This window comes from Macaca nemestrina, chromosome 13 (assembly GCF_043159975.1).
Source record: "Macaca nemestrina isolate mMacNem1 chromosome 13, mMacNem.hap1, whole genome shotgun sequence".
Classification (NCBI taxonomy): domain Eukaryota; kingdom Metazoa; phylum Chordata; class Mammalia; order Primates; family Cercopithecidae; genus Macaca; species Macaca nemestrina.
Genome location: NC_092137.1, coordinates 116962420 through 116975035, shown reverse-complemented (window position 1 = coordinate 116975035; position 12616 = coordinate 116962420). Strand labels below are relative to the sequence as shown.

The 12616-nt window shown below is 41.3% G+C and overlaps 1 protein-coding gene across 50 annotated transcripts in view; it reads left to right on the top strand.

Moving 5' to 3' along the window:
• LOC105490119 (mitogen-activated protein kinase kinase kinase kinase 4) overlaps positions 1–12616 on the top strand; it is a 190852-nt gene that overhangs the window by 92134 nt on the left and 86102 nt on the right. For all 50 annotated transcript variants that reach the window (XM_071077222.1, XM_071077211.1, XM_071077210.1 and 47 more), the window contains one exon: positions 500–556. In XM_071077222.1, coding sequence (XP_070933323.1) covers positions 500–556 — 57 coding nt within the window. The remainder of the gene's footprint in view (positions 1–499; positions 557–12616) is intronic.

The window sequence follows — 12616 nt, the reverse complement described above, 5'->3', positions numbered from 1 at the left end:
TTCTTGCAGTCCCCACATTGGGACTGCAGGAGAGCTTCAAAGAAGACTTTCAGTATAATTCTTGTGAAATAAAGTAATGGGTATTGGGAATACACAGGGAAAAATTACAGTTTTCCATTTTTGACGATAAAATGTCTAGAGGGTTTTTTGGGGGTCATTTTTTTTTTCCTGTAGCAAGTTAAGAAGGAAAGGATGGCCAGTGTGATTTGTAGAAAAAAAAAGTTTCTTCTAGATAGTGTTATGTAAATTAAACCTGTGAAGGAAATAAGTAATTGATGCTTTATCAAAAACTCATTTGTTCAAGGAATTGTCTTGCTTAAGTGTGGTTCATTATAAACTATATTGTTATATTGGAGAGCACAGGACTATTTTGTCATCACTGTTGGTTAGTAAGAGATAAGTATAGATGAAATACGATTTGTTGGAAACTTCAGCCATTTTGTTCTAATGATTGTGCAAAAACATTGGTGCTCATTGATCTTTTTTTTCTGTTTTTCAGGGTCGACATGTTAAAACGGGTCAGTTGGCAGCCATCAAAGTTATGGATGTCACTGAGGTAAGATTGAGTCACACACCTTTTTAAATAAATTGTTAGATGGAAGACAAAGATTCCCCCAACAACATAGAGCATTACTGTGTTTGGAAAATCTGATCACTTGAGCACATTGCCCTCCTGTGACATTGTGGGTTCATAGGTCCAGTGGACTAGTTGGCCTAAATTGTAGTACACGGTCTCTAGGTAACTAAAAGGAAGTAGCATTTTCTCAAAACACACGCAGTGCACACACACATCTGAGTGATGTCATCCTTGGCAACGTAATGGGCCATAATTGGAAACATCTTCTCTAATGGAAAAGAAAAAATTTGAAAAGGGATCATGGAGGTCACATGAATAGGGAGATTGAGGGTTTCGAGTGGAGGAAAGCTTCTCTAGGGTATTAGGCCACATTTGTGCCATTTCTTTTATTTTTAACATGGGGGAGGAAAACAGACCCAGCCAAGTTCCCAGAGGTTGGAAAACAGAAACATCTGCTAGAATGCTGAGCAGATTGTTGGCAAAATTTAGTAGCAAAAAATAGTTCTTGAAATGGTCGCATGAGGATTTACTGTGCAGCTTTAGATGGGAAAGAGGAGAACGTGACCGAGACAACAAGTAAGTGTACGTGTGCCCGTATGTGTGCTTGTAATATAAGCATGAGCCCATATTTAAATTCTTTAAAAATAGTAATAGATTATAATGAACTAAATCCATTTCATTTTAAAGTATTTTTATCTGAAATTTTGCTTCATGCTCATGTTTACCTCTAACTTGCCTAATTATGAGTAGGATTCAACATCATATTTCACAGATTCTAGAAAGAGTTCACCAGTAGCATTGGAGATTTGGGATAACTTTAAATCCAGCCGTACTTTCCCCAAGTCTGGGGTCAGTCGAGGGAGATAATGGCTAACCAATCTCCAGTGTGCTATCTAGAGAGTGAAATCTCCTTTGCCTTGCTCTCTGCTTGGTCTCTGACAACATGGTCATCTTCAGAATGGGTATTTGTCAGTAAGAGTTGGAAAACACTGTTGTCCCTGGACCACAAGACAACTGATAGAGCCTTTCATAAATATTTGAAGATGTGACATTTTATGAGGTGACCACTCTCTTTTCTCTGTTAAAGAGAATAATGGATACTTTAAAATGAAAATGTACCATTGCTTAGTTGAATGGCCAAAAGATTCTCCTTGACATACTCTGATGTAGACTATTCTGTTGTATTACAGTGATCCTATCTTGGTGTACAGCTCAGTGGGAAATTGGATGCTTTCCAGTTAAATATTTTTTAAAGATGTTTTTGAAGAGTGGCGAAGGAACCGTAACTTCTTGCTTATTTTATTTTGAATACAGTAGTTGAGCTATTTATGAAGGACCCTCTCTGTGAATGGAATGACCAATACCACCTTCCTACCAAAGTCTCCATTCAGAATGCTGTGCATCTTGCCAGTGCGTGTTGGGAGTGGTGTTGCTGGAAAATACGGTCTTTCCATTATTTATTAACACACTTTTTGACTTGTTTACTGGCAGACTTGTAGGTACAATTTTAAATGTAATCTTTTGGAATTTTATGAACTGAGAGTTCACCCTTGCAGTGTCATGCAGCCTGTGCTGCTTCCCCTGACACTGCTGTTGTGGCTGGTCAGGATATGTCCTCTTTCACATCTCTAACGGAATCTACATGGGGTTTGCTTTCTCTGTAGGGATCTTCTTCACCTAATCCTGGCTGTGATTATAAGTGTGCAATACATGATCACTGTAAAAAAAAAAAAAGTATAAAGTATAGGAAAATATAAAGAAAAAGTTAAATCCTTATGCTTCTGCCACATTATTATTATTATTATTATTATTATTATTATTTTTTGAAATGGAGTCTCCCTCTGTCACCCAGGCTGGAGTGCAGTGGTACGATCTCTGCTCCTTGCAACCTCTACCTCCTGGGTTCAAGCAGTTCTCCTGCCTCGGCCTCCATAGTAGCTGGGATTACAGACTCCCACCACCATGTCCAGCTAATTTTTGTATTTCAGTAAGATGGGGTTTCACCATGTTGGCCAGGCTGGTCTTGAACTCCTGACCTCAAGCAATCTACTGGCCTCGGCCTCCCAAAGTGCAGGGATTACAGGTGTGAGCCAGCGCCCCTGGCCCTCTGCTACCTTATAATAGCTCTTGTTAGTGCTTTGGTGTATTTCCTTTCAATCATGTCTCTGTGAACATAACTATAAAATACATACTCATATGTAATGGATGCTTTTGTATCCCACTTGTTGAGTGGGATACAACAGGTATTTTCTTGCCTGAAAAATCAGGCAATGTTGGACACATGCATAATGTAAGTATTTTTGGGACTCCTTTAAAAGTAATTATTGCAAAACCCATGTATTCAGGTAAAATGAAAACCAGATGGTGAGTCCTCAAATAAGTATTATACAAACCCAATCAACCATTTACCATATTGTCCACTCAGTAATGTTTCTTGTGTGCTGTTTTCATGCAGTGACCTTTTCTATAGCATGGAGCACAGTCATTGCCCATATAAGTGTTGTTTATGGATAGAGGGCCGTGTATAGCAGTCAGCCTGGAAAACATGCCCTTGCCAAGCCTGCATGTCAAAGCTCCTCTTGTGTAGTTGTAGGCACTGGCCTGGCTGGGACCTGGGAGCAAGTGGGGAGCAGGCTGAGTGAGAGAGATTTTGCAGCATGTGCTTCTGGTCCCAGCTCCAGCAGGAGGGGCTGTTGGAGCGGGTTCTCTTGATGAGAACAGGACTCTTCATGGTTTTTTACCTCCACTTAGTTTCATCTCAGGAGCAAAAAAGTGCAAATACTTGTTTTTGGGAAAAATCACAGATTTGTTCTGACTCTTTAGGTGAAAGTGAGAGGCAGTTACCAGGCTACTAGTTACTCCTCAGGCCCAGAAGGCAAGAATTGCAGCACGTGTGGGAAGTTGAATGGTGTGGCTGCGTTTCTCCTGAGCTGTCAGCTGTTGGCAGGCTGACTGAATCTAGCTCTGGAGCTGGCTGCAGACAGTGCAAAGATGGGGGCCCACTTCACTGGCTTTACTTGATTGTGTGAATCTGGAAAACAAGACCAGCTGAGAATTCAGATTTCATCCTGGGGTGAGGTGACAAGGGACTATGGAGGAAACCAAGGGGCCTGGAAGTGGGGAGGCATTTATTTGCAAGAGATGTCAAGTTCTTTTCAAATTTGGTGTGTGAGTACTTTAGCTGTATTAAGAATTGACTATCCTTAGGATTTTGAAAGGCTCTTTTTAAGGAAAGCATGTCTTTTATCTGATTGGTTTTGGGAAGGGCTTAAGGAACAGATTAAGGATGTGCTCAAAGTGGATGATATTAGGACAGCAGATCTGTAATGTGTTTTTTTGTTGTTGTTTGTTTGTTTGTTTGTTTTAAATAATGATAGATTCAGAGGATTTGCAGAAAATTGTATAGGGAGGTCTCATGTACCCTTCATTCAGTTTTCCCGTGATGAAATCTTGCATAACTGTAATACAGTATTATAGCTTAAGTACACATACAAAATAAAGCATGGTAAATGATTGCTTTTACCAGTGATTCTCAACCTGGAGTTCATAAACTCTTTGAGTGAGGTTTGTCTCTGAGAACAGAATTTTATTTTGCATTTTAATAGTGTCCCCCAACTTTTTATTATGAAAAAGTTCATATATCCAGAACTGTTGAAAGAATGAACACTCTCAACTCTTCACTTATATTCAACATTTGTTAACATTTTGTTCGTGTGTGTGTGTATTGTTTTTGAAAATAATTTTACAGCTATCACCGTGATGCTTCACCTGAAATTACTTGAGCATGCTTGTCTTAAAGACAGTCTTCTGCATATCGTAAAATTGCATCTGATGTTCAGTCTACATTCATATATCTTTGATTGTGCCAAGAATGTTTTTATAACTCTTTTTGATTCATAGTCCAGGTTTATGCACTATACTTAGTTATCTTATCGCTTAACTTATTTTTAGGCTAGTAAGTTTCTCTTTGCCTTCCTGCCTCCATTTTTATTTTTTTTATAAAAGAAAATTGACTTTTGTAAGAATTCAACCAAATTGTTTTGTAAAATATCTTGTATTCTGGATTTGATAGTTTCCTTATGTTACGCTGTAACTTGTTCTTTTCTCTCCTGTATTTCCTGTAAGCTGGAATTATGTTGAGAGGTTTGATTAGCTGCAGATTCAATATTTTTTGGCAAGAACACCTCAGTGGTGGTATTGGGTACTTCATATTGCCTCAGGTCAGGGGTACATTGTTCTAGGTGAAGCCTGCTTCACTCATAGCCTTCCCATTATTAGTGAAGCCAAGTTGGGTCACTGGATTAAAGAGGTGACTGCCAGCGTTCTCCACCACAAGGGTGCATTATTAGTTTTGCATTCCCCAAATAATCTATCTCCAGGGTGATACTTTGGCACTGTGTGAATATTCTGTTCATGAGTAACCTTTCAGCAATGGCTTTGGCATTCATTTAATGATTCTTGCTTAGGTTAGTTATTATTGCAAAATGATGATTTTACGTTCTTCCTTCTGTATTTATTAGTCAACAACAGTCTATAGAAGAGTTTCCTAACTACCCCTGCCCTTCTCTCTTTGTCTGGATATTGCTGTGGACATGAGTGGTTTTGTTTAATGTGTTTCCATCAATTACAGCTGTTATTACATAATCAAGTTGTACCATATTTGGCAGTGAGAGCCTTTGACATGACCCCAGTGGGTCCCCAGTGGAGTCTGTAGCCTTTCGACATGCCCCTATTAGTTTTTGAGTACCTCTTTGTTTTTCTGGGACAAGTAGATATTTGAAACTCACCTACCAAGACATGGAATCCTCTCCTCTGAGGAGCCTTAGTTCAGTTGAGTGGGGAATGTATTTAGAGACTAATATCTGGATGCTAAGTATACTCATTGCTACTGAGGTATTACTGCTTCTAGGCCCTTTGAGTAGGCAGAGCTAAGAAATGCATTTTTCTTTTTCAAAAACCAGAGTTTTTTTCTTAATTTCTTCTATCTTGTATATCTTATAGTTGTCTTTTCTCTTATACTGAAAAATTATACTGAACTTAAAAACACATTTTTGTGTTCAGTGAATATAAAATTATTTCAGTATTATAACAATATTACTACTTAAAATAGACATGGAAGGAGAAGTTTAATATTTTTCTGAAGTTTTTTTGGCCCTTTGCTTTGCATAAATCAAGGACAAACATTTCTTAGGTTAATGCACAGAGAACAGAGGCAAACTTACTATGTGGTGTTTTATGTCAGTTGGGGATGAAACGGTGCTCTTTGGAATGAATGATGTTTGACTGCATTTCGTCAGCACTGAGTAGCAGAGCTGCATCCAATCCAGTCTTCTGGCCTGTCTTGTGGTCTTTCCAACATTTGGTCCTTTTTCTCAGCCACTCGGGCATAGGATGGTGTTACAGCAGGGGATTCTCAAAATGTAGCTATTGGACCAGCAGCTGCTGCGAGTACTTGAAAACTTGTTAGAAATGCAGCCTCTGGTTCCATCCCAGATTACTGCTTCAGAAACTCTGGACTGGAGCCCTCCACAAAATTCTAATGCACCTTCAAGTTTGAAAACCCCTGCTTTAATGGAACCTTAGGAAAGAAAGAGCCCACTCCCTCCTGTCTGTGGGTGAAGAACTGCAGCTCAGAGACGCTGATACTTCTTGCTCAGGAGCACATTGCTAGACACTGCAGGAATTAGAACCTGGATCTTTGATTCCCTGCTTACTGTACTTGTGAAAGTATAACCATTTCAAACATCAGGTTTTTAAGTAAGCTCGTTGAGTGAGCTGATTTGATCTGAACTTTAAAGGATAGATGGATCTTAACATTTCTCCTTTTTAAAATTTGTTTTTGGCAGATTTGTCAGAGCAGACTTTCTTTTAGTGTTAAGACTACAGTGTCCGTGAATAGTAATTCTGTCATATTACTTAGGGGATGGGAAGATGCTGGGCATTATGTCTGTTACCTTCTCATTATTACATACATTAAAATACCACTTTTGCTGAAGACTTTTTAACACTCCCGATACCCTCCTCAGCCACTTGTTCAAATGATCCACTCTCCACCTGCCTTCTTCCACCTGTGGCAACCCTTTTTGCCGTGACTTTGTTCCCTGCAGGCTCCTTCTTCAGCCCCTCTGTGGTTACAGCCTGTTTGGTCCTTTGACAACTACCTTTGCCCTATGAACTGTCTTCCTCTGCTGTGTATGTGTGTGTGGGGTTTTTTTTGTTTCATTTTTGATTTTTGTTTTTTGAGATAGGCCTCACTCTGTTGCCCAGGCTGGAGGGCAGTGGCACCATCAGGGTTCACTGCATTCTGGACTTCCTGGGCTCAAGTGATCCTCCTACCTCAGCCTCCTGAGTAGCTGGGACTACAGATGTGTGACACCATGCCCAGCTAATTTTCAAAATTTTTTTGTAGAGACTGAAGTCTAACTGTGTTGCCCAGGCTGGTCTCAAACTCCTAGGCGCAAGCTGTCTTCCTACCTCCCAAAGTGCTAGGACTGCTGATGTGAGCCACCGATCCCTGCCGATTCTTCTACTGTTTTAATTGTTAGCTAGAGAACAGTGGCCACATGTTCATTTTAGATCATATCCTCTTTTAGGATTCCCTTCTAGGTTCATGACAGCACCCTTTGTTCACATGAGTGGTGCTTAGCTTATATTTGCTCTTTCTGAAGAATGTCCCAAGCCAAAAGGCAGTTCTTGTTGTTGTTCTTCTCCTTAAAAAATTAATAATAATAATAATAATTATTATTATTATTATTTTGAGACAGGATCTTGCTTCATCCCCCAGGCTGGAGTGCAGTGGTGTGATCACGTCTCACTGTAGCCTTAACTTCCCAGGCTCAAGAGATCTTCCCACCTCAGCTTCCCGAGTAGCTGGGACTAACATTTTTTGTAGAGACCCAGTCTCCCTGTGTTTCCCAGGCTAGTCTCAGAGTCCTGGGCTCAGGCTGTCCTCCTGCCTTGGCTTCCCAAAGTGGTGGAATTATAGGCGTGAGGGACCACACCTGGCCAAAAGGCAGTTTTAAAGGAGAATTTCCAAAAGTGTTTTGAGCAGTAGCAAAAAATATATATAGTGTCCCTTTTAAAAGATTAGAGACAGCCTTTATATTAATATTTATGTGCTAATGTATTTTACTCATACATTTACTCATTGTAGGCTAGTTTTAAATATTAAACAGGAATAGAGAAAAGTATATTCACTCTTACTGAAAATATGACTAAGCACTAATTGCTTTGTTCATATGTAATTTTGGTTCATTGGGATTGGAAATGGCAAATGTAAGCCATGGTTTGTAGGTTTTTTGTTTTTGTTTTTAATCCTGTTCATGGAATTGCACTAATTCATTTATTTAAACAAGTAGTGAACACTGTTCTCTCTGGAGTGGAATAGAAAGATTAATTATGCTTTAGGAGTAACTATTCTTGATTTCTTGGTAAATTAAAAGTTGCTGTGAAAGGACGATCTTTGTAATTATTAATGAGCATTCTTCAAGCAGATTGAACATCCACAGTTTCTTAGCTTAATTTCATCATTTTATGAACCAAAGGCATTTTTTCTAAGTAAAATAAATGGTTGAGTAAAAAAATCACCCAACACATTTTATATAATCTAAATTGCTGTTTTTTTTTTTAAAAAAAATGGATACTGTCCTTTCACCATCCCATCTCCTTTCCCCAGCTACCGCTGCTACTGCTGCTGCTGCTTTCTTCTTTCTTTATTCCTTTCAGCTTTGGGCTATACATGCAGGGTTTTGTTTTTTGTCTTGACACTTCCATTCTTGCTTCCATTCCCAGTAAATGTATTGAAAAGAATGTCGTGTTGGAGGTCCCCAAGACCACCCTCAGTTTCGATTCCAGCACATAGGTGTACTCTCCGCTGTGATTTATAGCACAATGATAGGATCTAGAGCAAATTCAGCAAGAGAACAGGCACGTGGAAGGAAGTCTGAAGGGATGCAGGCACAGACTTCCCAGAGTCCTATCCCAGTGCAGTCACACAGGCCCTGCTTAATTCCTCCAACAGAGCTGTGATGGCACGTATGAAATATTGTCTACCAAGGAATCTTGCTAGAGACTCAGTGCCTTGAATTTTTATTTGGGGATGGTAGTACAAGCAGCCTGTGCTTAGCATGCACCCAAAATTTCAGACTTCCAAAAGGAAAATAGGTGTATGGCGTAAACCACATTCTAGGTACAGTGAGCCACTCTTGGCCAGTTCTGGGAGTGGCAGAAACCCTACCCAGATCAAAATCCCAGATGCCAGCCGAAGGCCAACCTTGCAAGCTGCCCTTTTTAGGGATGGTGTCAGGCCTTAGGACTAAACAGACACCTCTCCTGAGTGCTGCGTTGATATATCACCTGCCTCTTCAGCATCTCTACTTGGATGTCGATAACCTAAACTCCACATGTCTCATGTGAGTTCCTGTTCTTCCCCCATAAGTTGTTCCACTTGGAGCCTTGCCTTTTCTCAGTTGGTGGCAACTCCACCCTTCTCATTGCTCAGGCCCAAAAAGGTTTTGCATCCTGGGTGAACTGCTTGCTTTCTGTCTTGTACCACTTGGCTCATCTGTCAGGAAATGCTATTGGTTCTGCCTTCAAACAGTGTCATTTGTGTTAGAATAATCTTGGTAGATTGTAGGTAGATTGACTACAAGTTAGTAACTACTAGTTAGTATTTTTGAAATCATAAAAAGTTTTAATGATGGTCCTCATAGTCTGTGAGAGTCTGTAAGAACAAACACACACAAATCTAACCCTTCTCACCACAGCCTCTGTGCTGCCACCCTTGGCTGCCCCTCTGGTTTTGGCTGCCACCGTCTGTTGCTTAGATTTCTATCGTAGCCCCTGTCACGAGCCTCCTGCCTCCATGGTTGTTTTCCAGCCACTTCTCACTGTAGCAGCTGAGTGAAGCTTGGGAAACAAAGTCAGAATAGAGTATTTCAGAGGCTGCTTACTTAGCTCAGAGTAAAAGCCCGGGTTCTTACAGTGGCCGACACGACAGGGCCCTACTTGACTGGCCTCCCAGCCCTCCTCTCCTCCTTCTACACACTCCAAGCACACAGGCCTGTTCACTGTTTCTCCACCCTGCTCGCCTGATCCCGCCAAGAGACCTGTCACTTACTGTTTGTTCCCTGTGCCTGGAATGCCACTCCCTCATGGCCGCCCAGCTCACCCCCGCACCTTCTTCATGCCTTGACACAGCACATGACCTCTTCCTACTCCTAAAGCTCTTGCCCGGTTCTATGTCACCATATCTAACTGGCTTATTTATTCTACTTAATGTGTTTCATTGCCTCCACCATGCCACTGACTGCCTATCCCCCAAGAATATAAGCTTCATACATAGTGACAAGGATCTTTGTCTTTTTTTTTTTTTTTGAGTTGGAGTTTCCCTCTTGTCACCCGGGCTGGCGTGCAATGGCACGATCTTGGCTCACTGCAACTTCAGCCTCCTCGGTTCAAGTGATTCTTCAGCCTCAGCCTCCCGAGTAGCTGGGACTACAGGCGTCCACCACCATGCCCGGCTAATTTTTATATTTTTAGTAGAGACAGGGTTTCACCATGTTGGCCAGGCTGGTCTCGAACTACTGACCTCAGGTGATCCGCCCACCTCAGCCTCCCAAAGTGCAGGGATTACAGGCGTGAGCCACTGTACCTGGCCAGTTCTTTTAGTGATACTTCATCCCATGTGCAAATGCATTGCCTAGCATATAGCAGGCATTTAGTAAATACTGTTGAATAAACAGTGCTTCCCCTTCTTTTTATAAGTAAAACCCCAAAACTCAAGTAAGTTACTATGCTTGGTTGATGGGGTGTGTGTGTGTGTGTGTCTGCTGTCTGTCTGTCTGTGTGTGTCTGTGTGCACAGGCCATGAAACTATTTGATGATTACACAGTTTAGATTGTCTTTTAATTATATAGTGACATGCCCTTTGAGATGTGGTAAAATGGTGAAGCAATACAATCGGAAAGAGGGTTTTAGATAACCTATGTCCATTCCTTTGAAACACTTAAAATGGTGAAGTCTCTTAAAAGGATCTCTTTAGCACCCCTGCCCTTTTTGTTTTTGCCTCCTGAATTTAGTTCCAATAACTGCTTTCCAGTTTACATTCTCTTCATAGGACTGGGGTATAAATTCTAGCCTAAACTAACCTGTCCATATGATAAAGCTTTCTGGAATTGCTTGTTTTATTAGTCTGTCAACGTCTCGTGAAAATCTATAGTAACAACATACACAGGATCTTAAACATTTATATGACAGTGGAATCATTTTTAGAATAAAAGCTCTAATTGAGAAACGGACCCCGCCCCCCATTCACTCCCATTAGCATAATACCCTGACAGAAGGAAAGACATTTTTGGTGAGAAATTTTTATCTCCTAGTTGTTCTGACTTTTGTACTAACCTTACAGAAAGGAGAGTTGACTTCTGTGGATTTGATCTAAAATGGGATTAGGGAGCCAGCTAGTTGATGGGCTGGGTTTTTAGCATCCGAACTTGCCATTGTAGCACACTGTTAATCTGTGAATGGCCTCAGCATTGCAGGAAGCCAGGCTCTCTGCTCCAAGGGCAGAAAATCCCCTTAGAAAGCTGCCTTCTGGTGAATGAGCAGCCCGTGAGAGTACAGCCCCTCTGTTCTGTTCTTCCACGTTAGCCTGCAACATCTGTGCCACAGGTCAGACTCTCTCCCTTGATTTTTAACTCTGTGCGCTAACAGGGAACCCAGATTATATTTTGGCTGTGATCCTGTTCCCGAGCTTGCATTTTGTTTTGCAGTTTGTTTTTATTGCAAAACAATTGTCCATTGAAGCTTGGGCATTATATGTAGTTCAGTATGTGTCAGAGGTTTTAGGTGATGTTTAGAACTGTGAAAATGATTTCATGGTGGGGTGAAAGAATTTTATTTCTGACTCCTCTCCCTAGTACTCTCAGGTGCTGATTGGTCTCCAAGTCTGAGTGCAAATTCTGCCTAGATGGAAACCTGCCTCTGAAAAGGGACTGCCACTATCTGTTGGTTATCTGATGGTTATCATGATGTCCTTGGGGCTCTGAAGTCCCCAACGTGTCCAGGGGGCTTTTCTCTGAGCACAGGAACCTTGTGCCAGTTTTCTTTTACCCGTGTTTCTTTTATGTCTAGACATTCCCAGACACTTTTTTTCACCCCCTAATATACCTGTGCTGTAGCAGCATGGCTGACAGGTCTTGGGAAACCAGTTCTCGAGGGTAGCTGTGTTTACTCGCCTTTGTCTATATGAGCACTGAGTTCAGGAGAAGTGTCTTCCTATGTACAACCCTCAGTAGCTTTTAAATTTTTATATTTTGGGCCGGGTGCGGTGGCTCACGCCTATAATCCCAGCACCTTGGGAAGCCGAGGTGGGTGGATCACGAGGTCAGCCTGGCCAACATGGTGAAACCCTGTCTCTACTAAAGATACAAAAATTAGCCAGGTGTGATGGCGTGTGCCTGTAATCCCAGCTACTCAGGAGGCTGAGGCAGGAGAATTGCTTGAACCCCGGAGGCGGAGCTTGCAGTGAGCTGAGATTGTGCTGTTGCACTCCAGTCTGGGTGACAGGGTGAGACTCCATCTCAAAACAAAACAAAACAAAATATATACACACACACATATGTATATATGTGTGTATATATATGTATGTATACACATACACCTTTTTATTGAAGTGAAGCATGCATACAGAAAAGTACACAAATTATAAACTCAGTAAATTTCCAAAAACTGTACATAACCCTTCAATGGACCGGCACCTAGATCAAGAAACAGAACTTTGCCACTTCTGGGGTACCCAGGAGTGCCCTCATAGGCCCCTTGCAGTCACTAACTGTTCCATGGAAGGGTGACACTGTCCCGACTTCTGTCAGCACGTATTACTTTTGCCTGTGTCTGTTCTTGATACAAATGGAACCATGTGGTACTCTGTGTCTGGCTTCTTTCAGTTAGCATTGTGTTTGTGAGGTCTACCCATGTGGCTGCTTATAGGGAGAGCTCATTTATTCTCATTGCTTTTAGTATTCTGTGGTGTCCCAC